This window comes from Ambystoma mexicanum, chromosome 6p (assembly GCF_040938575.1).
Source record: "Ambystoma mexicanum isolate Mex_15411 chromosome 6p, UKY_AmexF1_1, whole genome shotgun sequence".
Classification (NCBI taxonomy): domain Eukaryota; kingdom Metazoa; phylum Chordata; class Amphibia; order Caudata; family Ambystomatidae; genus Ambystoma; species Ambystoma mexicanum.
This window is the reverse complement of record NC_090935.1, coordinates 822,493,299-822,520,121: the sequence shown is the minus strand read 5'-3', so window position 1 is coordinate 822,520,121 and position 26,823 is coordinate 822,493,299. Positions and strand designations below refer to the sequence as shown.

At 46.3% G+C, this 26,823-nt stretch overlaps 1 protein-coding gene across 4 annotated transcripts in view; it reads right to left on the bottom strand.

The window, feature by feature from the left end:
- PAM (peptidylglycine alpha-amidating monooxygenase) overlaps positions 1 to 26,823 on the bottom strand; it is a 1,287,650-nt gene that overhangs the window by 290,830 nt on the left and 969,997 nt on the right. For all 4 annotated transcript variants that reach the window (XM_069625460.1, XM_069625461.1, XM_069625463.1 and 1 more), the window contains one exon: positions 23,927 to 24,043. In XM_069625460.1, the coding sequence (XP_069481561.1) occupies positions 23,927 to 24,043 (117 nt within the window). The remainder of the gene's footprint in view (positions 1 to 23,926; positions 24,044 to 26,823) is intronic.

Here is a 26,823-nt window from a genome sequence, read left to right as displayed (position 1 = left end):
AATGTGTTGAATATTTTGGGACGAATTTCAATGAAAATGTATGTGGAGGGGTGGGTTTGGGTAATAAAAAAGGTGGGAATGGGGAGGGAAAATGCGGGGGGTCTCCCACTCTTACATTTGGATTGAAATGTCCCAAACAAAACAAATTCGGCAAAATCTCCCTCAACCAATTGTTTTCTAGGAGGATTGTTTGCCTGTGTATAGGCACTTTATAAATAAACAATACCATACCAATACCAGAGCCATCTCAAGTATTCTGCCTCAGTCTAATATTCACCCTCTAGGATCATCTGGCAGTGAAGCAGTTGGTTTATAAGGAAGTCTGCTAACCCTGGCTCTCTGCTGCTTTCTGGCCCACCCCACAGTTGAAGGGTCACACTGGGGAATAATCTTTCCCCATCAGTGGTATCAGACGATTTGTCCCAAGATGAATAGGCTACAAGGAAAACTCCAGCACCCACCTCCTCTGCTCTTTTTTTCTTTTGTTTTAGTGCTTTTTGTTAATGAGATGTGCACCTCCTGCCACCCGTAACCCTTAATTCTGAGGGTAATATATTATTATTATTACATTCTTCTGTAGCGCATCACGCCCATAGGCCTCAGTGCGCTCAAACAGAGAGACAGCAGATAACAAATCGAAGTGTAGTGTCATATTGGAGAGGAGCCAAGTTATCATGCGTAGAGGGCAACAGAGTAGACTTTCACCCTAATCCTTAGAATTAAACAGAAGGGTTTTTATAGCTGGACCCTAATAGTGCTTCTTCAGTTTGTAACGAGGCACGGTCAGATTACTTTTTCCATTTCAACATAAGGAACGTAGAACTGGGGAGTTCTCCCTCATCTGACATTCCTTGTGTCAGTGCTGTGTCTAATTGGCTTAAAGAAAACCCCCCACATAATAGCAGTTTGTGTGTAAAAATAGACACAATGCCCTTATTTTGGAGCACAGGTACTGGGACACTATATTCTGAGTACCAATTTGCTGTGCACGTGCTTTTGTTTTCTGAACTGCAGTGAAAGCTATACTAATGGGATCTTCTGTGCCCCACATTGTTCTCTATTGGGGGACACTGCTTTGTATCTGCATTGTCGGAAACTGCCTCTGGCTGCTTTTAAGGCAGACTGAGATAGTCTTAGACCTGAATTTGAGCATTGATCTCCTGTGAGCATGAATCAATTCCCAAATAGGACAAACCTTATAAAAGCAAATAACAGGAATACATGCAATAAGTGCCTATACGAGATAAGTAAATGGAGTCAGTCTACCTCAAACGGCTTAGTAAAGCTCAGAATGCAAGGCCCTCTAAAGCCCCACTTCCTCACCAGAGTAAAATACACCAAAGTTTCAAATACCTACGAGAAATTATTAATAAAGTCCCAAAAAAATACGGTAGAGATATACTTAACTTCCCCCTCATGGAGCAGCAAGAGAAGTGGATTTTTGGGGGCAGAACATGAATTTACAGACAGAAGCTGGACTATTGTTAATGGGAGAGAGAGAGAGAGGGGCATTGTAGGAGCAGCAGGCATTTTCTAAATTGTGTTTCTTGCTGATATTATAGAGTAAAGAAAGGGGAATTCCAAATAGGAGCCTCTGTGCTGTCATGAACGTCTTAAGCGATACATTTGCCACAGGGGTTGTACACCCAGCTGCAGCTTCATTAATCTAGGCTCATCAGTGTCAGAGAGAATTTCAACAGGCCTCCAAGGTCTTGACCATACTTCTTTCTATGGAGGGGTTGAAGGGATTGAGAGAGGCGTGCCAGTGGACAAACACTAGAATTGTAGCCAGGTGAGCACACACATTTTACCTTACAAAGTCACTCAACAGTGCAGGATCCACCATTGGAACAGAATATCCTCTGATCCGTAGGTTTTCGATACAGTGATATTGTTCCATATTGAATTTATCAGCATTCCAAGACAAACATTCAAAGGAAACCCCTACACTTCTCCTAAGAAAATTCTACAATTATTTCAAAAGAAATGTAGGCCTTCTAAACAAAGTGGCAGAAGAACACATTCAATTGTGCCCAAAGGGCATATTGATTTGGTTTTGGTAAAAATAAAAGTACAAAAGTTACTGCACGATAACACATTTGAGGAAACTCAATGAATTTGTGATATAACCTCATTTCAAAATGGAAATAATAGCATCTTATGGCACTTGAGACCAGGGTAGTGCTCAAGATGTCTAGCTGATGGTGTTCCTAATTTGCCCACCCATATGTTTTTTTTTTTTTACAATTCTGTTGGCATGCCTCCATTTTTCATCAATTCTCCTTCGGGCTCTCTTCATCACACTGGTGTTTTACCAAACTGTTATGATCCTTACCAGACTCTTTCAGAGCAAGAGCTATCCAAGTTTTGATTTTCCTCAATAATATTTTGATTATGGTAGAGTGTGCTGCAAAACAACCTTGAATAGAACAGTCAACGTTTAACCGTTTTAAATCCCAGCTCCTTTGCAGTCTGATTGTTTGCCAAGAACATGGTAAGACATACCATCCACATTTATATAGACATCAATCGAATGAGAGGCACAAGGATCTCTTGGACTTAGAAAAATAATTTTGGCAATTGAATTTGGAATTCCTCCCGGGTTCCTACAACCTAGTGGCTGATTGGCCGTTCCTCTGTGTCAAGGACTCCAGAAACTGAAGGGTACACCATATAACATTCCAGAAGATATAGAAGTGGGGTCTTTTTCAGATGGACTGCTTTGTATTTCGCCTCAACACCAAACTACCTTGTTTCTTTAGTTGGAAGCTGATCGAGACACAAAAGTAACAGGTAAATCCTTTCAGAGTTGGGGGACAGGGGTCTACTACACACCCCCCCTTTCCAATGAGCATGTGATGCATTTTATAGATTCAGCTTAAACATTTTGAGGTGGTGTCCCCCTTCTAGCCTTCACTGGCTTGGTACCTTCTGTACCTAGAAAACTCTGCAGATTTTCCCATAATTCTGCCATATTTCCGGTAATTACTAGGGAACTCAGGCAGACCTCCACACGTCATATAGGACAGGGACACTAGAGCTGATGGCATGATTTCTGTCAGGGATAGATTAGCTAGTGTAATCAAAGGAATGCGGATTGTGATCAGCAGGAGTGGTTACAGGTAGTATATATTTTAGCTGAACTAGCATGAACATTTTCTAATTGCACAATAACTTTTTCAGATTAGACCTTCATTCACAACATGTGCTAATAGTCAGCTGTCTGCTAGTGGAACACATGCTGATTAAAATGTTTGCTAAAGGACATTAGGGTCAGAAATACTTCGAAGTACAATGGGATGTGAACTAAGTGCTATCCTTCTTCTTGACCACACAATGGGCCTCATTACGCGGTAAGGGATTACCGGTAAGGGTGCCGGTGCCGGGAATCCCTTACCTCCATATTCCGAGATCCCTTAGCGGGTCCCTTCCTTAACGCCTGGTCTGACCAGGTGTTAAGGACGGGACCCGCTAAAGGACTTCAGAGCTAATAATGGTACCGCAAATTGCGGTACCGTTATTAGCTACTTCCCGATTCCCATTGAGCCCTATTGGGCTCAATGGGAATGGGGAATGGTTCTCAGAATGGGGACTTACTGGGTCCTACAAGGTTGGAATGACCCACTAAGGACCCATTCTGAGAACCCGGAATGCGGTAAAGGGGTAGCCATGGTGCTATTAGCACCATGGCTACCTCCTACCACGTAATGAGGCCCAATGACTTACTTTAACCATATGCCCAATCAGCAGAATTGGTCACCAGGTTGCCCTCTTCCTTTCAGAGTGGGCTGACCTCTCCTCTTCTCTCCTTGCCTCTACCTCTCAACTACTCCTCCTCAGAGACCTCAACATCCACCTGGATGCTTCTAATCCGTCCTATGGGCTTTTCCACAACCTCTGTGATACGCTCTCTCTCTCCATTCTGCCCTCTGGTCTGACTCAGTGTGCCGGACATATGTTGGATGTTCTCATCTCCTCAGACGTCCTCCTCTCCAACCCCCTCATCACTCCTCTCTCTTGGACTGACCACTTTCCTCTCACCTGAAACTATATCCCTCTGGCAAAGCCCACCCCAGCACTGCCACCTACCGTAGCGGTCATTCGGCCTATGAAGCGTGCTTCAGTGGATGCTTTTGCCTCTACTTTCTCTGCTCCTCCCACTCCTGCGGCTGACACACCCTGACACAGCCCTTTCTAATCTGCATCTTTCTATCGCCAACACTCTGGACATTCTTGCCCCTTTCATGAATATCTGGCTGAAGCCTACCTCCAAGTACAACTCCTGGTATGACTGCGATCTTGATGTCATGAAACGCAAGTGCAGGGTGGCTGAGAGGAAGTTGAGGGCTTCGAGCAAATCCTCTGACAAACTGGCCTGCCCAAGAAGAGAGCCCACATTCAAGTCTGCATCTTGGTGGCTTCTAACAACATGGCTGAACTCTTTAAAATATGCAAGGAAATGGCCAATCCTGCTGCAGTCTCTCTTGTTCCCTACCAGGCCCTCTGTTTAGCTCGGGCTGCACACTTCACCACTAAAACTCAGGACATCCAGTCCTATATCTCCTCTTCCTCTGCCACTTCCTCTCTCAGCCCCGACTTTGGCCAACTCTCCCTCTTCTCCACCTTTCTGCCCTGTCTGATAACACCTGACAAGGTTTCTAGACAAGTCCGATCTATGAAAGTGTCATGCTAACAGGTGCTCCCCTGCTCCTCCAGAACCATTAAAGACCATATTGACACCCTTGCTACTGCCTTGGTCAATTTCTGTAATCACTCGTTAGCCACTGGAACTTTCTCCTCTCTCCTCAAGCACTCCCTTGTGCACCCCCTCCTCAAAAAGCTGTCTACCTGTCCCACAAACTATCGCCCGATTTCTATCACCCCTTTTCCTGGCCAAACTCCTGGAAAAGCTGGCCATCTCCCAGCTTAATCTCCACACTGAATCTGTTGGTTGTCTCCATGGCCATCAGTCTGGCTTCAGAGCTGACAGAGGCATAGTAACTGCTCTCCTGAACACCTGTGAAGATCTGCACTCTAACCTTGATTCCAGCATTCCTTCTGTCCTCATCCTCCTTGATCTTTCCTCTGCCTTTGACACGGTCAACCACACCATCATGACCAATTGAGTGTGAACCTGAGCATCACGGATCAGGCCCTAGAATGGTTGTCTTCCTTCCTCTTGTACTGCCCCTCCCAGGTCCAACTTGGTTCCTTTCTCTCTTCCACCTCATTCAACCTCTACTTGGCCCCTTTCGTCCATCTGATCTCTACCTTCTCCTCTAACTTTCAGTGTTATGCGGATAACACTCCGCTCTCCTTCAGGCTCCCCTCCTCTCCTCTCTCATTCCTGTCTATCCACGATTCAGGACTGGTGCGCCTCCAATGATCTCTGCCTTAATGCCAGTAAGACAGATATCCTTCTCATTGGGGCACCTGCTTCTGCTTTCCCTCTCTCACTCTGGCCGCCTTCATTGGGCCCTCTTCCTTCGCCTTCCTGTGAGGCAAAAAACCTTAGTGTCATCTTCGACTCCACTCTCTCTTTTGCTCCTCACATCTCTGATATTGCTGAGAAGTTCCACCACAAGCTGCGCCTTGTAAGGAAGACATGGTATCTGGTATCAACAGTAAGAAAGACACAAGTGACCACAGCTCAAGGGTGTTTATTGAACTTCAACAATCCTAAATCTACAGATGGGAGTAAGTTACGACCATCAAATAATAATAATAATGCAGTCCTAGTGGTATCTTGTCAAAATAAAAGGACCTATACTAAAAGAAACGATTGCCAATCCTTAGCTCTAACACAAGCCGCGTGGGGGATAATGCTACAAAAAGAACGAAGTGTTCAAAATGATATGTCAAGATGTTCAGGTCGTTGGCCTCCCTTCCCCACGTTTTCAGCACTGGACAAGGCGGGTCACTCGAGCGTAGCACTGTCTCTGGCTTCTTTAGCACAAGGATATAGTTCAATCATTAACATCGGGACCTTCTGTATGCAAGTCTCTTTACTCCTCAAAGTCTCTTCAGTCAGAGGGCCTGATTGTTACACTCACCTGGTATCCACAGGGGCACCACACGATACTGGATGGAGGACTAAGTGCTATCCCGGACCCCTCTCTGCTTGGTTATGAGCCAGATGTTGGGTAGCGCCTATAACAGGAGAATGGAGGGTTAAGATACTGGTTCTGTGATGGGTGGACTCCCAACTCCCTCTGGTCCAAATCCCCTCTCTTGGGGTTATTGCTCACCTTAGGTTTTTGTGCGTTGAACTCTCCGTCCTGCGTCTCTGTGCAGGGGCTCATGGTTGGTGCGGGTGTTCCATGGACCTAGTTGCTTCACTGGTCCGTGTACCCTTATGTCGGATCCAGACCGGCTGTCACTCCGACTCTGCTTGCTGTCTTCCAGGTGAGTTATAATGTCTTTTCTGTCTTTATTCTGTCTCTTTCTTTCCCTCCATTTTCTCTGTCTTCTCGGCGTCTTGCTCCACTACGCTGTTCCCTAACAATGTCTCTTTGTTTTCACAGAGATGGTTGCGATCTCGGGTTTGCCGCGCCGATGGCGAAGACCACAGTGAGTTATTGAAGCGCGAAGCGCTGCGCTGTTTATTGGTGTTAGTTGCTAACCTGTGTTCTCTTCTCTTTGTACAGGTTGCAGTGATGTTCCGGAGTGATGAGCAATTGAAGCGCTGCTTGCCCAGGTAAGTGCTTTGTTAATGCTGGCCTTGTTCCTTCTCCCTTACAGGTTGTGGTGAAACCCGGAGACGGGCGAGGTAAGAGAAGCGCAGGGTGCTGCCAGGACTCGCTGCTTGCCCAGGTAAGAAATGTTATTAATGCTGTCCTTTACCCGTTTCTTTACCTTTGCAGGTTGCGGCGAACTCCGGCGATGGGGAAGGTAAGCGAAGCGCAGGATGGATTCAAGACCAGTTACTTCACAGGTAAGTGTTCTTGCTCGCTAATGCTGTTCTTGTTCTTCCAGATTATTAATGGAATCCGGATTTAGGGCTTCAGGATCGGGCCGTCGGAGAAGCAGATGAGCAGGAGCTGGACCCGGTGAGCGTTACGCTGCAGGAGTGCAGAATAACACAAAGCGTGTTCTGCTGTTTGGGTGTGGTTTAAATAGCCCAGGTAAAGTAGTCCCAGGCCAAGTAGTTCCAGGCCCAGCCACACCCATAATACTAGACCGCATGGCTTGGTTCTAAAGAACTGAGCTGTGTAATAGGCCTCCATGTTGGATTAAGGTACAAAACTGGTATCGCTTTATTCCTGATAATGTGCCTGGCACCAAAGCCGCCAGGACTGACTCCATGTATGTTTCTGATGGAGTTTTAAGGCCATTGGCGCCAGTGTGAAGGGCTTTAGCCCCACTGCTGCCAGGGGGCTGTTATACCTGAGAGGGTCAGGGGCATGGATTATGACACTGATGCAACCAAACAAAATGATAAGTTCCTTTCCTCTTTGGATTTCTTTAGGTGATTCACTATTTACCCCGATCCCCCTCAGTCGGGCTCAGATCTCTTGTGTAAAATGTTTGTTCCCTTTCGATCCCCCTCAGTTGGGCTCATATCTCTTTAGTACAATGTTCGCAGCATATTCTTTCTGATGACTCACAGTTCACCCCAGATCCCCCTCAGCCGGGCTCAGGTCCCCTTTTTAAACAATTAGTCTCCCTCAGCCGCGCTCGGACCAATTTCAATCAAGTATCAAAGACTTTCGAATGTGCACAGGGTTTAGCTTGACCTGGTGCAGGATCACTTTGATTTTACAATTCCTTCTCTTTGCATTTGTTCCCTTTGGTCTTACATTTTCTATTCTCGAAGGCTCATAAAAGTTACGGTCTTTCGGTGAAAAGTTCAAGGGCACTTCCTTTGTATTCCTCTTCAGTCTCGCCATCTTTCGCCTTGTATTAAATTACCATCTTGGAACTGCTGCTTCCTCGGGTGCTTTGCCCTGCTCAGAGTGTGCTCTTGTGCTCCACCTTTTATCCGTGTGGAGAAGTGTGATGGAAATCGGGTGTGTGTAATGATCAGTCATTGCTTGACCATCATGTTGTGAAATGTCAGGTATACGACTCAGGTGTTAGTCTGTTTTCCTTCACAGTGAGTTGTCAGTGAGAAAGTGTTTGTCTCAGAAAGGAGGAAAGGGGTTGAATCCCTAAGTATCCTACCTGGTAGGATGGGGTAAAGGTGTTATAAGGAAGGGGATACTGTGTCTCGCTGTCAGGTGTCCCACTTCCACTCCCTGAAGACCCGCCATACAGGTGATCCTCCTGCACTGGTCCACTCCCTGGAACTGGATCCAAAGGTGATGGCCACCTGGATGACAGATCCCCGGGGACTAGCAGGTGAGACACCTTCAGGTTTCTCACAGCCTCCTCAAAAGGTACTCTTCCCTTTCTCGCCTTCCCCCAGAAGCTCAGTGTCTCCAGAGCCCTGGTTCTCTCTAGGCTGGACTATTGTAACAGCCTCTTTCTCACTCTGCCTTTCGCTACTCTCTGCCCTCTGCAACTAATCCAGAACAGAACTGCAAGACTTATCCTTAGCCTCAAGCCCAGGGACCATATCTTTCCAACCCTGAAATCTCTCCACTGGCTCCCGGTGGCTGCAAGAATCAAGTCCAAGACCCTTTGCACTGTCCACAAGGCTTTCTGGGGCCTGGGCCCGCACTTCATCCAACGCTCTCTACCTAAATACCTTTCTTCTCAAGCCCTTCGTTCAGCTACCTCCAACTCTCTTAAGGGTCAGACGCTTCTCCAGGCAGAGTGTTGGGGTATCTCTCCTCTGCAGGTGCCTCCCTCTGGAATGGCCTCCCTGCCCCTCTCAAACTTGAGCCAGACCACTTGAAGATCTGGAAGCAGCTCAAAACGTTCCTCTTCTCCTGATTTCTCTCTCTCCCTCCCTCCCCTGCTGACTCACCCGACATACCGGTCTGCCGCACTGACTGGTTGCTTGGATACCCTCAGAGTCTCACTGAGAACCAGGCTCGCTCATGATCAGTCACCCCTGTACTGCCCCCGGGCCTTCCTCGTACATAGGGGCTGTAACTGTAACCTCCATAGTCTCTTGCCTCCTTGCTCTTACCCAGAGCAGTGCTGCCATGTGCTGCACTTACTCAGAGAGCATTGCTGCCCCGTTCCCCCCACCCCTCTCCCTTGCACCATCCCCCTTTCCCCTTGCACTTCTCGTTCTCGCACTGAATGTCACACTGGCTAGTAAGATCGTTTGTCTTGTCCTCCCTACCTTGTCTTGTCGCGCCTAGAATCACTTGTGTACAGGCGTGTTATAAATGACTCATCATATCATGCTTTTGAGCATGATTTCCTTCAAGAGCATCTCGGACGTACACAAGCTCTGCATTTAAAAGGGTATATCTCAGGATCAGGAGCATCGTCCGTCTTATCTCACCAACCTGAAACTGGCTCTTGTTGTACTGATCCAGAATTTCCTGTCCTCTCTACGCGATGCATTTGAAGATGCCCAAGTTACTATGAAGACAGCACTTAAGATTTATGGATGCCAGAATTGCAGTTTATCTCCCAGAAAAGTGCCTTACTTGACATAGCCTCTATCCCTACAGCTAGGTGAGTTAGGTCGGTAATGTCCTAAGAAACGGTGGATACTTTCCTTGTTTTTGCTCATTGGGTTGGTGGTGCCACAGCAAACAAAGCGTATTAGTCTGGTGCCTGGTTAAAGGACATCCTTAAGTCGGCAGATTGGTCCAAAAATGCCACATTTCAACTGTATTATTGCAGATCTAATGCACATACTTTATCTGTTGCTTTAAATGTGCATAAAAAGAGACTCTGTGCTGTGCCATAAAATAGTGATTGCTCCATGTCATGAAGAGAGTTGAGATTGAATTGACAGACTCTGAGGAGAGCATTAGTCCTCCACATCCACCCGCCTCGTTTTGTGTTCATGTCATTGCTGCCCGAGATGGGTTTGATAGGCACTTGTTTTTCTAAGGACTGAAGATGTTCCTAACAGGAGCGAGAACATAATGGAACAGGAAAACATGGGATAGATGGACAGTGGAAAAAGGTGTTCCCTCACTCCCTCCTTCACCCCCCCCCCTCCCTCTATCTCTGTTAATAAAATCTTTATTCTCTTTCATCCTGACTAGGAGCTTTTTGTTTTACTGACCGGTAATCCCATTACAATGAGATCCACATTTCCTCATTCCAGCACTACAGCCCTCCTTCGGTCGACTGTTCTTAGAATTGATACTGCTTTGGTAATATCAGAACTGGCTAGTTCCTTGGTATTCTCTATGCACAGAGGCTAGGACTGCAGAGACAATCATTTTCAATGCGGTTTCTGTCAGTTAGACAGGCTGCCTCAGTGCAAGGATTGGGACAAGAAATATTAGGACTCTGTAATGAGATAATCATTAAGTAATCTAGGCAAAGCATGCACATCACTGACACCTAATTGATGCCTAATCTGTGCTATATAAAAAGCACAAATGTTCAGCTAATGTTCTGTAGCACCCTGTGAAATACAGGCTGTATGAACAGTGCATGTGCATTCAGATTTGATGGACTTTGGTTCCCAAGACCCTGACAGGCTGGACACGCAGTGGCATGCCAGTACATATACTCTAAAACTGCAGTCATGCAAGGCCTCCCTCAAATGGAGGTGACAAAGGAGCAATTTATATGAGCAGTAATAGCCGTGTTTCATATTAGAAGAATGATGAGAACTAGTTTTAAAAGTACATTGAACTACATGACCAGCCTCGTCTTGGAATGGACAGCAATGAGTTTCAATGCATTAAGACTCAAGAGCTGGAATTTTCCTCAGCTCAGAACTTTGAAAGCTGTCTGAGCCACCAGGTCTCCACAGTCCCCTCTGTTGCCCTGTTTGCCCAGTCAGAAGAACCCTCATGTTGCAAACTGTTCTCCCTGCTATACGTTGTATCTTATACTTAACACTGTTATTTTTCAGACTTCCTGGCACCTGTAAGTGGAGGATGATGCCCCACCTCTGATATGATACAGTCTATGGAGGTGCCCCTGTGTGGATGTTTTAATTATTTCACTTCACGTTATCATAAAAGATTGTGCAACTCGTTTACCCATATTCAAATCTACATCATTTTAATTCCAGTCTCACTGTTAATTCATGCTTTGCCGTCATATACTTTGTGTCAAAAATATATACTTATTGCACCTTCACCACAGTTTTGGCACTTGGTACTTTCTACACCTGTCATTGGTATGTTACCAAACACTTAAACAGCTTTGTGAGTGCTTTAATTTTGCATGCCCATCTTTCCCCTTGCAAAGTTGCTGCATCACCCTGTGGTTTCCAGACCCTCTTTCCAGGGAGTATGGTACTACATCCAGTTGTGTTCTGAGATGGACTTTGCCCTGAGGTCTTCCTGCTGGATATTTTCGCCTGGTGTCCTGTTCTATCCTGCACCCAGACTTGATTGCTGTTGTAGGGACTCAGCTGAAGTAGCTGTGTTCCCTGCTGTGCCGCAGCCCACCTCAGACACTGGGGGAGCTGCTCCAGCACCAAAGCCCAAGAACCAAAGAGGAGTGAGGGAGAAGATTAAGGACACAGCCGCTGCAGCTGTCTGTTCTGTCGACTGCAGCCCTCCAGCCCTGTTAACTATAAGGAGAAGCAGGTTGCCATGGTTGCCCTTTATTGCACCTTGCTTTCTGCAGTGGCCAATAACCATAGGGGACGAAAGTGTGTCCCGATCGCTGAGGAATGGTACATTTCTTCCCTGTTGCGTGGGAAGGCTATGCAGTAGAGCTCAGCACCTGCCTCCCCTACACCCAGTAAGTTATGCTGTGGCCGAACTTGCCGCTCGAGTACCTTAGCCCTTGATGTGGCCAGTATTCCACCCATAAGTATTGTTCAGATAACCCCCATATGTTTGTAATAAAAACAGTGTAAATAAGCAAAGTTGTTACAAATAAGCCCCAGTTGCTTATGTGATAGGAATACAATGTTATGGGGGGAGGGGTGAGTTCAATTTCTCCCTGTTCACTTTCGAAAATGTGTATGTAGCTAATCAGATCTCCAGCATAGCTATTCCAGGGGACACATATTTGTAAGCTGTGTTTTTTCTTTTGTGAAACATAGAAAATAGTTTATAATTACATAAAGGACAAAAAGGCGAACCGTCCGTTAGCCTATAAACTGAAAAAAATCCACATGAGAAATAATATTTCTAAACTTAAGGGGGTGGACAGGGTAACTCGGGATGCGGAGGAGGAGGATATGGAGATAATGGCTGGCCACCATAGAGATATCATGTCAGGACCCCCTACAAAGCGGGAGTCCCAAACCAGCTACTTGCACTCTATCCAGAAAGGCTTCCCCCTACTCAGATGGATGCCCTAGAACGTCTGATCACAACGGAAGAAACTGCAGAGGCAATAAAATCTCTGAAAAGTGCAGCTCGGGTCCCGACGAGCTTAGAGCTCGGTTTTATAAGGCTTTCGCTCATATTTTAGCCCCACAGTTCTCTACCTTCTTCAACTCGTTTCTGATAACGGGTGGGGGGGTATCAGCCCATTTATGGAAGAATCACTGACAGTACTTATCCCCAAACCAGGCAAGGACCCTGAACACTGTGCCTCATACAGGACGATCACGCTGATGAATAATGATGCGAAGATCTTTTCCAAAATCATAGCAACTAGACTACGGACGGTATGAACTCCTGATGTCCAGGGTGGGGAAGGAGGTGACGCAACTGAGGCGGGATTGGGAGGAAGAGGTAGGGGTACACATGCATGATGGGATGTGGGAGAGAGCCCAAAGTTACCACAAAAAAGTGTCCAGGAATGCTGCGTTGCAGCAGATCCAACTATACGTAACCCACAGGGTATATATGACCCCTCAGAGGGTCGCTAGATTTAAAAACACAGGAACACAAGCTTGCCCTAAACGTGGAGAGGTGAACGCTGGGATGGTGCACATGTTCTGGGCATGCCCGGAGATTGGGAAATTTTGGGGCGAAATCAACCAACGATTAGCCGAGAAAGGAATCCAGCTATACGTGGAATCAGTGTGGGCATGTATGGTGGGGGGCTTCACGAGACCTCACAACCTGAGGCATGTAAGCAAACTCAACGACCTGGCCTATATACTGGCCAAGCATAGAATTGCCATGGGTAGGAAGGCGAGCCACAGACCCAGAATAGAGGTGTGGTGGCGGGTCCTCCTGAAATGGGCAGAGGCAGAAACAGCGGTATGGTATGAGGCGACCAATAGGGGGGGGGGAGGAGGAAACAGAAACTCTGATGGCTTGGGGACACTTAATAGCTACACTGTATGGGTCCACCCAGGACTGGCCAGATGAACAGAAGTCCTCTAGTGATACAGAGGGTAGGGAACCTCTGGAAGACACCACAGTGGAAGGAGTGCAAGGCATAAAATAAGCAGTATCGCATCGCAATTTGCGATACAATTCTGCTGGTTTGCTGTTTAATTGAACAATCATGTCGCACAAACTGCGATATGATTTCAATTCCACACAGATTAAATAAAATAAAGTGTGTGCCTTTAAACTCTGCCTCTGTGCACAGCGTGCAGGCGAAGTAGAAGGACCCGGGCTGGGCTAAATACATTGTAACAATGTTATGAGCCCAGTCCGGGTGCAGCGTGATCACGTGGAGAGATGTCGTCAACAGGATCTCCGAGCCCCACTCCCACATTCGAGTTGAGCTTCTTTCAAGTTAAGGTGGAGTGCTGGGGTGGGGGAGCCCTTCTGCAGGCAAATGTGTTTTTTAACAGCATGCACCCATAAGGCTTTCAATATTCTTTCATTCTAGTGACAAGCGTCGCTTTAATCACGAGAATGAAAGAATATTTAAGGCCTTCTGCAGGCAGCAGGCTGTCTAATTACTGCGGTCGGGGGGTATCAGCAAGTGGCTGCCAATAATATTTCTCCCACCCATTCGGGAGAATATTATTGCCAGCCACTTGCTAACACCCAGCGCCCGCAGTAATAACACAGCCTGCTTGCAGAAACCCTTTTGAAAGGCCTTCTGCAAGCAGGCTGTGTTAGAACTGCGGGAGCTGGGTGTTAGAAAGCAGCTGGCAATAATATTTCTCCCGCTCATCGGGAGGGAGAAATATTATTGCCAACCACTTTCTAACACCCAGTGCTCGCAGTTATAACACAGCCTGCTTGCAGAAGGCCTTTCAAAAGGGTTTCTGCAAGCAGGCTGTGTTATTACTGCGGGCGCTGGGTGTTAGCAAGTCGCTGCTAACACTCAGGCCCCACAGTAATAACACAGCCTACTGCTTGCAGAAGCGCTTTTAAAAGGACTTCTGCAAGCAGCGAAAAGGCACGGCTGTAGGTGTGTGGCCCCGGCCAGGGTCGGACTGGACCATCACCTTGTCTCGGGCACCAATGAAAAAGTGGCCCACCGTTGCAAATGGCTATGCATTGCTTTTGTAACACTGTTTGAATAACAAAGGGGGAGTTTTTTGATCAATTGTAATGCAAATTGTGCATTTGAAAGAATATGTATTCGGCAACACTGGTCAAAAAGACTAGCCGCAGAGTGAATTAACTCATCATACTGGCCAAATCAGTGGCCCACTTTGACCACAAAAACTGTACCACACCAGCATTTTGTGTTTTTAGTTCGGCCATGGGCCTATTGCCCTATTAGGCCAGTCCGAATTTGCCTGCTGAGAGCGAAAACAGCGGACAGTGTTACTTTTCTTTTTTTAAATTGCACATCCGGGCATCCGTCAATCTAAAACCGAAAAATTGCATTAAAAACATAAAGCCATGTCGGTGTGGCGTTGATATAGTTTGAGGAATACACCGGTCTTCGAGCTGCACAGATTTAGGATGCAAAGGAAGAGGGTGCAGCTCTTGCACTCCTCCATACAGATACTAAGCACCTTCTCAGTTCTGCATAGCAGTTTACAGTCTTTCATTGTTTTCCCTTAGCGGTCCTTCACCCCTCAGGTTTTGCTGCCAAGCCACGCGTGTTAGAGAAGCTCTCTCCCCAAGTGTGGGGAAACCACATAGGGCTATTTAACACAGGGTGATAGTATCCATACCTTGTCCTTCAGCAAAGGAGAGGAATTGGCGAAAACAAGCCCAATGTCAATAAAACAGAAGAATGCAGTCAGTCTTACCACACACAATTGGAGCAGTAAACATGTCAGGTCAGGATTACCATAGCCAAGACTCAATACCCCATGGAGTACACTTGAGGTTAGCTGCTGAATTTGTCACAAGGCAGGCAGTGGTCAGAGCCAGTGGGGAAGTTTTACAATAACTGGCCATAACCTTAATGCAAGCACTGCAAAGCGCATATTAACATCCCTAGAACTGAAATTGAGACTTTACTTGCTGTGCTTTGCAGATTGGAAACATGGGGGCAGTTGCTGGGCCCCCAGAGGCTTGAGGACTCTTGTTTGTAAGGGTCGAAAGGCCCTGATGCTGTACCTGAATTTGGGGCTGGGTGTTAGCAAGCGGCTGGGTGTGAGAAATATTATTTCCAGCCACTTTCTAACACCCAAGCCCAGCAGTAATAACACAGCCTGCTGCTTGCAGAAGGCCTTTCAAAAGGGCTTCTGCAAGCAGGCCGTTATGTGCAAACAGGCCCGGCTGAAAATGTGTGTCCCCCGGCCCTCCCTGCTGAGAGCAAAAACAGTGCAAGGCACCTGTGGGAGGTTAATAGCTGATGACTATCACGAGGCAGGCAGCCAGCCAGCAGGGAGCATTACAAACTGGCAGCAGCTTTAACACAAGCACTATAAAGCACATATTTTAAGTCCCAGAACGAAAATGGAGACTTTTCTGCTGTGCTTAAGTGACTGGAAACATTGGGGGCAGATGCTGGCCTTCCTACCCCCATGGGATCGAGGCCTCTTTTGTTTGTATGGGTTAAAAGGCCCTGACGCTGTCCCCGATCCAGGGCTGGATGGTAGCCGGTGGCTGCACTGGCAATAATATTTCTCCCGCCCGTTCAGGTGGGAGAAATATTATTTCCATTCGATAGCGGATGCTGGGGGGCCCTGTCGATTCTCGAGCCCCCCCCATCATGAGAGTGTGCATTGCTGTGGGTAATCAGTTGCTTTGTGCCTATTTTGTAGGAATTGGAATTTGTCTGTTGAGGAAGATTTGGCAGAGTGGACCTTCCCACTGTGACTTTGATAACACAGGCCCGAGAACTAAGAAGCCTAGACCAACTTTTTATGCTAAAAAGTTGATCTTTTGTTTTTGGTGCCACAGGCACCATTAATTAATTCCATTAATCACGAGAATGGAAGACTATTCAAAGGCCTTCTGCAAGCAGGGTGTGTTATTGCTGCAGGGCTGTTAGCAAGTGGCTGCGCTCGGAATTAATTTTCTACCACCCGTTCGGGTGGGAGAAATATAAATTCCAGCCACTTGCTTGCACTCACCCCCACACTTAAACCACAGCCAGTTCTGGCTGAAAGCCTTCTATATATTCTTTCAAATCAGAATTGAAAGAATATTTAGAATGCTTTCTGCCACCAGACTGTTAAAATTGCAGGGCTGTTTGCCCCATTGAGTGGCGAAATATTAGGCCCAGAGCCCTTTGCTAGCACACAGCTTTGCACTGATAAAGCCTGCAGAAGGCTAAATAATGTATTCTTTCCTGTTGGCTCACTGCACAGATAAAGGCACAGCGATTTCTGCTGTAAACTTTCAGCAGTAACTACGACTTGCAATATTTGATTTGTGATCAGGGATGTTAGCACTTGCATCACAATAGTGCTTAGAAGCTAGAGGAAACGGGAGACCAGAGAGTTCATGCTGATTTAACGTTACAGCTAACTGTGAAGAGTCTCAATGTGTAAAGAAGCTAGATGCCTTAAAACACCACATTTGCACAGACTCGAAGCTATTTTATTTTAAAGCAGAGTTCATCCATGAGGTCAAACATGGTTTTGCATTCTGAGATTTGTAGTCTTTTGTTCAGGGTGCTGAAAATACTCCAAGGAGGTTGCTTTGGGTGTACTTTGTAAATAAACAAGACCATTGTGGTTCTTGAAACCAAAAAACAAATGTGTGCTAATTAGAGCTTGAAAGTTTGTGGCAGGTAAGTTGCTTAAATTGCTGGCACATTTTGGCTTCACTGCTTAACCAAAGTATGTGATCCTGGGCAAATCATTTGACCCAACCCAAGAATAGAACTGTGCATTTTATCCTTAGGCAGTATCGGTGGCCTCAGCCCTACAGGTAAGGGGTTTATCAGCCACTTTTACTCCCTAAAGAAAGGCAAATAATCCCAAAAAATAAAAACAGAGAGTACAAACACTAACTCCCAACAAAAGAATAGGAAACCGACCTTGTGCCAGCCCCTGCTTTCACCAACACAGCTCCATGGATATGTTTGGACCAGTAATGCAAGTACTACCACAGGAAGAAACTACTGTTATAACTGCCTGATCAGAAGTAAAGATGTAGCTTTTATTGTGCATTCATAACTAGGTGCAAAGAAACAGTATTTTTGGGAGTTTTCTTTATCATTTGTTTGTCCATTCATGCAACAGACCTTTCCATTTTACTGCCATTGCACTAATGTTATACTTCAGAGGTACATAGAAATAATTTCTGCATTCTTGCTAATGTTATGTCTTGGGGGACAACTAATTCTGGTGACATTAAATGTTAGTACAAAATTGCTAATCAAATAAGTTTGTTTGCTAATCAATAAAGCTTGAATGAGCAAATTCTGCTAATCAATTTTTGAAAACTAATGTATGCCTTGGAGTGGGAGAGTAGGCTCGAGTTGGGGGGTGGGTTAAGGGAGAGCAGTGGTTAACTTGCAGTAATGTATCAAATGCCTGATGAAAATGACATGCACTGCTGGATTGTTTGTGTGTGTTGATGGTTATATAAATAATAAAAACATTTTTTTTTTAAACTAGACTACGGACGGTTCTCCCTGAATTAATTCATCCCGATCCAACTGGGTTTATCTCCGGACGCAGCAACCAAGACAATATTAGTCACACCATCAATCTGATAGCATCACCATAACGGGTTCGGAATTGGTCCTTATCTCCCTTGATGTACACAAAGCCTTCTACCTGCTAGATTGGGGGTATATTAGCCTAACACTGTCCTATTTTGGATTCTGCCCCAACTTCATAAAATGGTCCATGTCCAATTATAAGCATCGCACCACAACCCTAAGGATAAATGGCAAAAGATCACCCAAAATCAATATTTCCAGAGGTACTCGCCAAGGCTGTCCATTATCCCCATTAATATTCACACTCTCTATGGAACCATTTGCCATCAAAATCTGAGAAAACAGACACATACAAGGCCTAAAAGTAGCCAAATGCACATACAAAGCCGCCATGTATGCAGATTATGTCCTCCTCACCCTAACTCAGGCAGACAGCTCGGTGGAGGCCCTCTGGCAAGAAATTGAGGCATTCGGTAAAGCATCGGGCTTCAGTGTTAATTACTCCAAGTCCGCGGCTTTGGCAGTTAACATCCCACGAAAACACAGGGAGGCTCTGGCAACCAAACACCCCATCCCCTGGCCTAAATCTTGTGTCGGCTATCTAGGGGTGCAAATCCCAAACAAAATGGAGCACATAACCGTTTCAACTTCCCACAGTTATGTAGCGAGTTGCATAAAGATCTAGAGAGCTGGTACAGACAAGAGGTCTCCTGGTTGTGGAGAACCACATCCACATCCCGGAGGGGACCTCCAAAAACTGCAAAAAAGCATATCAAAATTCGTTTTTGAGGGGGTGGGTGGAACCACACATAGCAAAATGGATCATGCTGCGGGGCACAAGTATGGGTGGGCTGGGAATCCCGGACGTATCGAAATATTGCCGGGCGGCACAACTCTCTCATGCCTTCACGTGGCAAACGGCCACTAACCCACCCTGATGGAAGTAATTAGAAGAAACATGGAGCCTAACCCCATTAATGACCCTACCACATGTTACAGCCCCTCGAACCACTCCAAACTCAGGCCCACTGACATCGACTAAGAACACAACAGAATGCTGGAGGAAAGCAGCACACAAATGGGGTAGCAGCCCGAAATGGAAGAATCCCGAATACACCCCTGGCTTGCACCCACAAGGATTCGCCACGTGGAGGGAGGGGGGACTGACACAGGTATCAGATTTCCTGAACAACGGGACGCCCTTAAGATTCGAAGAGTGTAAAGAAGAATTTCGGGTGAAGGAGGACGAAAGATTCCACTACACACAATTAAGGCACTGGTTATCTCATACCACTGTGAGGACCAATGGAGGGTGGGACCTAACTGCTCTAGAGCGCACTCTAACAACACCAAACTCCAGGGGTAAACTCTCAACCCTATACTGACTATTCGACAGAACTGACCCAAATAGAAAGGAAAACTACATGCTCAGCTGGGAAAGGGACTTGGGGTGTGTATTAGAGTCAGAAGACTGGGATCGCATTTGGGCTCCAATGTATAAAAGCTTTCAATGTGTCACTAACAAGGAAAGGGGGATGAAAGTTTGCTATAGGTGGTATTTGACTCCCAAACTACTAAAAAAAAGCAACCCGGCAATTCCACCCCAATGCTGGAGAGGATGTTCGACCACTGGCTCCTTATTCCACCTATTATGAACCTGCCCGAAAGCGACGCAATTCTGACGTGAGGTGCTGGAACAACTTCAGCTGATAACGGGAATAGCCATCCCATGGGACCCCGGCATAGTTCTATTAGGGGATACCGGAGGAGGAGCTTTCCCATTTACGCAGCACATATCAAGCTTATGCACCCAACTGCTTACTGCAGCCAAAATCACAATAGCTTGCCTGTGGGAACATCCTGACGGCCCTGCGCTCCCCATGTGGTGGGCGAAATGCTGGGGCACAGCAGTTGCCAAAAGAATCACAGCCATCCGCCTGGAGAACACAAATAAATGTCATAGCACATGCGCCGCTTTCCTGAACTATGCAGAGAAATTCTCAGGGCGGACTCATCCTCCCCCCTCACACCCCCCCCCCCCGACCCGATGGCTCAAGTAGTACCACATTAGAGACTGACCCCAAATCACAGGCCCCATGCAAATGCACAGAAAGCAAGAACTAGCTTTGGAGCAACAAACTCACTAATGGCCCGCGAGTAGCCCAGGAAGGCCCAGTCTCAAACACAGCAGGACTCTCACCAGCACCGAATAATTAACCAGCACTATCCCCAAAACCAGTGCATTGGAACACACGACTGCATCCAACTGTATTTACTCTGTCTGCACATATGCCTGATAATTATGTTGATGTATACAATGTGAAAATGTTTCATAAAATGTTTTGTTGAAAAAAAAAGAAAATAGTTTATAGTAGAGGGACATCTAGTGACTGTTTTGATCAAATTTAGTGTACCTTTTCAAGAATGATATTGGGTATGAAGTTAAAGTGTGCAGTATTTCATTTAAACAGTTTCAGTTGCCCTTGTATTATGAATATCCCCTGCGCATGTGTTCCAGCTGTGTTGTAGTCAGCCAAAGTTTTCCCAATTGAATTGAGCTTCTTTTAGTCTGCGTTGCTATTTATTATTTCCAGTTACCTTGCACATTACTCTTCCTTGTTGTCTACCATTTGCATTTACTTTGCTTTTTATTCTGCCTGAAACTTTGGTGTCTGTAATCATTGCTTTGAGTCTACAGTCATTCTTGAGTGCACAGTAAGTCTCTCAGCAGCTTGTTCCACTGCGAGTTTCATTTGTTACACTTCTCTTGCATTTGCTCTTCCTTGGCCATTGTATTACTGGTTGTGCACCGAGGTCGCCAGACCTCCAGTCCACTTTTTCCCCTCAACCAGGCGGCCTCGTTGGTGAGGTTGAACAGTAGCCTTCCCCTCAGCAATGTTGATTCGAACCCAGGAACATCATTAGGTTACCCCATTGTCATTCAGCGTTAATTGGAGTGGACACACTCGCTAGTGAGAACCCTACTGAGTGCCCTGGTTGGTCCGTGCCCTCGCTCAGTAAGTGCTCTTAAAGTAATATGCACCCTTTGCATAATTCTCTAACAGTTCACGGGGTGGCTAGTCTTCTGCCTTTGGGACTGTGAGACATTTGCTCGAAAGCAAACATGGCTGCCACAGAATCGGCCCTTGCTGAAATGGGAAGAGCTTTTCTATGAAGTGGTTTTCAAAGACAGCACTATAGTCTATTTGTAAAGAGACTATGGGCCTCATTACAACCTTGGTGCTAAGTGCACCAACTTTACCACCATGGTGTAAACTCTGTTTACACCATGGTGGATGGCGGATTTACCGCCCCATTCCAAGGTGAGTGGGGCGGTAAATCCCCATTTCCCATTTTCCCTTCCCCATTTTTGCCCCATAGGGCATAATGGGAGTGGGGAAGGCGCTAATTACGCCGCCGTAAATTACGGCGGCGTAATTAGCACCATGGCAGGTTAGTGCCATGGATTTTAACGCCTGCTAGAAGCAGGCGTTAAAATCAGAATCAGGCGTTAAGGGTTAACGATGGTGTTAACCCTTAACGCCTGAGTTGTAATGAGGCCCTATATGGCACCTTCCCTTACCGAGAAACTACTCAGCAATGCCCATTTGGCAGTAACTAGATTTTACTCGTGAGCTTGTGCTTTGCAATCTTTTCTGAGTATGCAACTTCATGGATTTCTTAATGCCAAGTGCTTGAAATAGCAGCGCCCCGTGTTTTGTATTTACAGTAGTCAAGTTATGAAGCTCTCTGCAGTTCCCTCTTTGGAAGGAGAGGCATCCCCCGAGTTCCAGTTAAGATATTGAAAGGGGAGTACTTTACTCCATATTTTTTGAAGTTGGGAGGAAAAAAACTTTCAGAGGGGGGACGGTGGGGGGGGGGTGTACATCCTGTTAACAATGGGTGAATAAAAATATATTTTAATCCCAAAACCTATATCGTTTTGTTATTCATTCTTCTTGCACCTACTAATTCCAGGGACGTCATTTCACCAAAATGCCAGGTGTAGCGGAAGTGACATCACACGACCCGTGACCCCTGATGACATCACAGGAAGTGATATTGCGGGAAGCGATGTAACACGACCTTTCACCTGTTGACAAAACAGGAAGTGGCATCACATAGCATTGTACACTACGAAAAATATGGTGATGATATCACTATAATGTGATGTACATTTCATACAAGAATGGATCGCCATATGTATCTTTAAGATCAGTGTGTATAGGCCCATATTGCCAAATTACTGTGAATGCAAGCAGACGCCCATGACTAAATGATAATGTGTTATTATATAGCACTTATGCTTAAGCGCTTTATATAGAAAAATATAAACGAATATCACCCAACCTGTGTTGGTACTCATTTATCGACCGCAGAAGGATGAAAGGCTGAGTTGAGGCGTTTAAGAACAGACTAAATCAGTGACTCACCCCCTGAAGTGTGCCTGAAATAAATCTTTAATGAGTCTAGCAATTATTGTATAGAATTCCAGAAAGGCACATTATTTGGTATTCCTATTCTTTCTTACTTAGGGTCAGTGCTGAAAGTGTTAGATTTGTGGCACTCCTGTTCTTATTTTTCTTATGTTTTTCAAGGGGCCTGAACAAGAAAGCCAGCCACTCCAGAAGTAAAGAGACACATGGTGCATTACAAACAAAAAAAATAAATATTTTTTTTTTATATAGAAGTCGCAAAGGAGACCACAGAGGTCGCAAGGGAGACCTCAGAGGTCGCAGTTGCAACCTCTGGCGACCCCTAAATGACGTCCCTGACTAATTCATGACAATTGAAAGAGGTATCTTTACCAAGTTCCTCTAAAATCCCCTAGTAATACCATTGGAGCTCCTTCGCGTGGCACTGTTCTGCTGGTATCGCTGATCCGATCGTGTGTGACGTGGAAGCAGGGAGCAGCCCCACGTGCACCCATCTCCTATTTCTGGGTGGCAGTAGTTTCCTCTTTTTATCGAGTGGAGACCTGGAACACGGCTCTACATTGTATGGTTGGGCGTTCTTGTCGATTCATGCTCAAAATATCTTGCGTGGGTTCTGCTTTTTAGCGACAGAGGGAAGTTGATAGGTGTCAAGCCTCGTGGTTTGAAGTAGGACTCTTTGTAAGGACCACGGGGCTCATTTTCGATTCCTGTCGTAATTCAGCGACAGGGACCTGTAAGTTCACCCTTTTGTGTGAACGGGTCTCCGCCTTGAATTTTCTTCACTGCGGAGTGCAAAAGGGGAGGGTGAAAAGGCAGCATATACACTTGTATGCCACCCCTTTTGCACTCCGGCATGCAAATTGAGCAAGTGCTGCTTGGCATGTAGCAATGGCAGGAGACATTTACAATGGATTCCTATGGATTCTACCTGCTTTTTGCTGGTGCAAAAATCCAAAGGAAGCCCCAGAATTTGAATCCATGCCGGCTCAATTGCTGGAGTATTAGTATGGCAGAGAGGAAGGAGGAGGCGCAGGCAACACAAGTTATGTTCCACCGCTCCTCTCCGTCATACAAATACATGAAAATGGCGCGTAAACTAAAAAAAATGCATAAAAACCTGGCACAAGCCTTTTATGCATTTCGTTTACGATACGCAGATCCCAAAATGAGCACGAAAGTGTTTCACCATCCTCACCCATTTTTTCTTTAATAATTGGGATGCTGAAAATAGACATTTTTAGTAATATGCATTCCGAGGCCCTTGTTACTATAAGTGCCCGTGTTTACACTCTCATGAGCAAACTGAATTTATTGTGGCGGTTTCATGTTGTCTCTAGGAATCATTCTAAATCGGACATCTTTGATGACATCGTTCAGTGACAGTTGTCAACATTAAAAGTGAGTTACTGGATACTGAATATTGGATGTTTACAAAAATGCCTGGTACACGAACATATAATTCCAACCCAAGTAGTCGAACGTGAGTTGCCAAAAGCCTGTTTTCCAATTCCCCACAGACTGAACGTGCAACGTGGTGTGTAGAGAGCAAACATGCTTACAAGTTTCTGCCCGTGGACTTAACAATGGCAGAGCTGCTGGGGTCCACAACAAGAATAGCGCTTTGCTCGATTGGTCCAATGCCCCGTAGCTGATAAACAAATTTCCTGTCGAATGAGCTGTAAAACATAACAAGAGATACCGATTTTAGCTAGGAACGTTAGTGTACATATAACAACAATACACGTAGTATAAAATCTGCTAAGGATAGGCTAACACAGACATCTGCATTTTGCTCTGCACTTGACGAAGCCCGACACGAGGTGGCGTGCTAGGCTAACCAAGAGAACGCATGGTCGCTGCAATCAAAAGGAAATGCTAGCTTTCTGCATTTCGCACAGAACCTGTTCGCTAGACTTTCATTACAAACCCAACCATCTATAAAAGGGACCGTATACGTGCGTTAATAACAAAGAAAACAACCTTTACACGTGGTTCACAGTTGTTTATTCTCTGCAGAGCGACATAACACAAACTGCACATGACATTGCGTTTAAGCACAAAGGGAAATACAACAAGCAAGTAATTGACACTTACCATTAAAGTGTGGCTTTCTAGAGAAAAGGTAATTATGTACAAAGCGATGGCTTTAAACTACACACATCACATAATAAACCTGATAGGAATGTATGGTATACAATGATGTATAGTCAAAATCTCTTGGCTTTGCAATAGCACGTTTACAATTTAGACACACAAAAAAAGAAACTCTGGGGTAAGATCTCATGCTTCCAGTCATTGTTGGACACAAACATAACATGCCGATTGCTATTATGCATAATGTGAAGAAAAAGTGAAGTTCCAAACACACATTTATTTGCGTAACTAGACATCATGCGTGTTAAAGACATTTTCAAAAAGGGGGCTTTTGTTTTGTAGTTTAAATTGTCTTGGAAGAAGGCACAGATTGGGTAGCTAATTGGAGCCCTGTGGAATCTGTTGGAGCTTTGTAGGGCCCCGAACGCTCACGCGTACAATAATCTCACGTGGAGCCACCAGCTTATTCAACCTTCTTTATTTCTTACAAAGCGGCAACTGCCGTACCAAAACGATGTGGGCTTGCTGACATCTCCCCCCTTTTTAAACTGAGTCCACTCTCGCTTCTTACCCCATTTCTTCTATGAGGCGTAGCGGTTTCATGCGGCTCCGTTGTGGTCGTCTTACCCGGCTTGGGGTTGCCTCCTCGACAGCCTGCATCATGGTGTTCCGCTCACTCTCTGACTCTTCCCCATCACCTAGATAGGGTTCATCCCGTGCTCTGTCTTCTTCACTGTCCCTGTTCCTTTCCCCTTCTTCTCCCTGGTTAGACATCACTCGTTTGAAGTGCGATATGTTTCGGGTCACGGTCGAGCCAGTGGGGTGGGTGCATACGTAGCTTCTTCCTTGCTAGACTTTGGTTGTCGGAACCAGACCTCATCTCCAGGCTGTATGAGGTTTTCACTGGCTCGTCTATTACAGTCGGTGACTTCTTTCATTCTTGCTTTCCTTTCGTCATCGTTAGCCCTTGCCTCATGCTCAAGTGCCGTCGGTTCTCGTGGCCGGGGGTCTTCCGGTAGTCTCGTTGTGATTGGTCACCTGAACATGAGGTCCGCAGGACACGTTCCTGTCGTGCTGTGTGGTGTGAGCCTGTATTCTCTGAGCAGTTGATTGATGGTCTGCTCGAATGGCTTGTTTTGGACGTGGGCGATTTGGAGGGTCCTCTTGACAGGAGTTCCGATTCATGAAATGTGCCTGGGGAGGTGCGCGCGTAGTACTGCGACGCAGCGCTTCCGTCCGGGACACCTCGTAATGGGCGTCGGAAGGATTTCGCGGGCTTCTGTGGAGGCAGGCCCGAGTTTCAGCCTGGGCCGCAATGCGTGGCGGCGTTCCTTCTTTGAACGGGGGCGCGCCGGCACGCTTCACTGCCCGACGGCAGGCCCCGCAATCAGGTAAGTGGAGGGTGTTCCCCTCGTCGCCATTGTTGGAGCTTTGGAGGGCCCCGATCGCTCATGCATACAATAATCTCACGCGGAGCCACCAACTTATTCAACCTTCTTTATTTCTTACAAAGCGGCAACTGCCATACCCTGGGTCCCGCCCCTCCCACGCCCCAGCGTAGCGTCCTGTACGCATGGACCGCAACAGCGGTCCGCCCACACAACGATGTGGGCTTGCTGACAGAACCTACTAGAAGGAAACCCTACCATTGCAGCTTTCATCATCCAACTTTTAGAAGTATTAGGAGACGTGTCACAGGGCACTGTCACTCCCATGAGCCATTGCTCACTCCCCGCTATATCTGCTGCCACTCATCACGATGTAAGAGAGCTTCCTGTTTTCCATGCACAGCTCATAACATACAGTTGTTAAAAAACAAGTATTATACAGACTCCAGTAGGAGTCCCTTCCTAAGGTGCTGGGGGAGCAGTGTGATGGACACTGTGCACCACCAACATCAAAGTCATGAGGGGGAGGGGGAGGGACATTTCTCTGCTTGCCACTGAAAGGAGATGGTGGCCCCTGCATGGTATCAGGAGGGGATGGTGAGAGGGGAGGTAAACCGGGGAATGCCCTTTGGCACCACAATGTGGCCCTGTGGCTTGGCAGGAACCAATCACAAAGGGCAAACTTTTGATTGAAACCCATAATCCCTCTGTCTGTTGGGTGACCCACACAAGCTGCAGAGACAGCCACAGAGCCTTTACCCTCATAGTACTTACACCATGAGCATTATTCCACAATAGGGCAGACAGCAGGACAACTGGACCCTGTCCCTTTAAGAAAACCCTCAGAGCTAGCTAAACCCCTCAGACAAATTACAAATGGGAAATTGGGCATCAGAGATTGCTTTTGCCATCCTCTGACATGTATCCGGGTACGCAGCCCTTGCTGGATCTGCATACCCGGATCCAGCGCAACA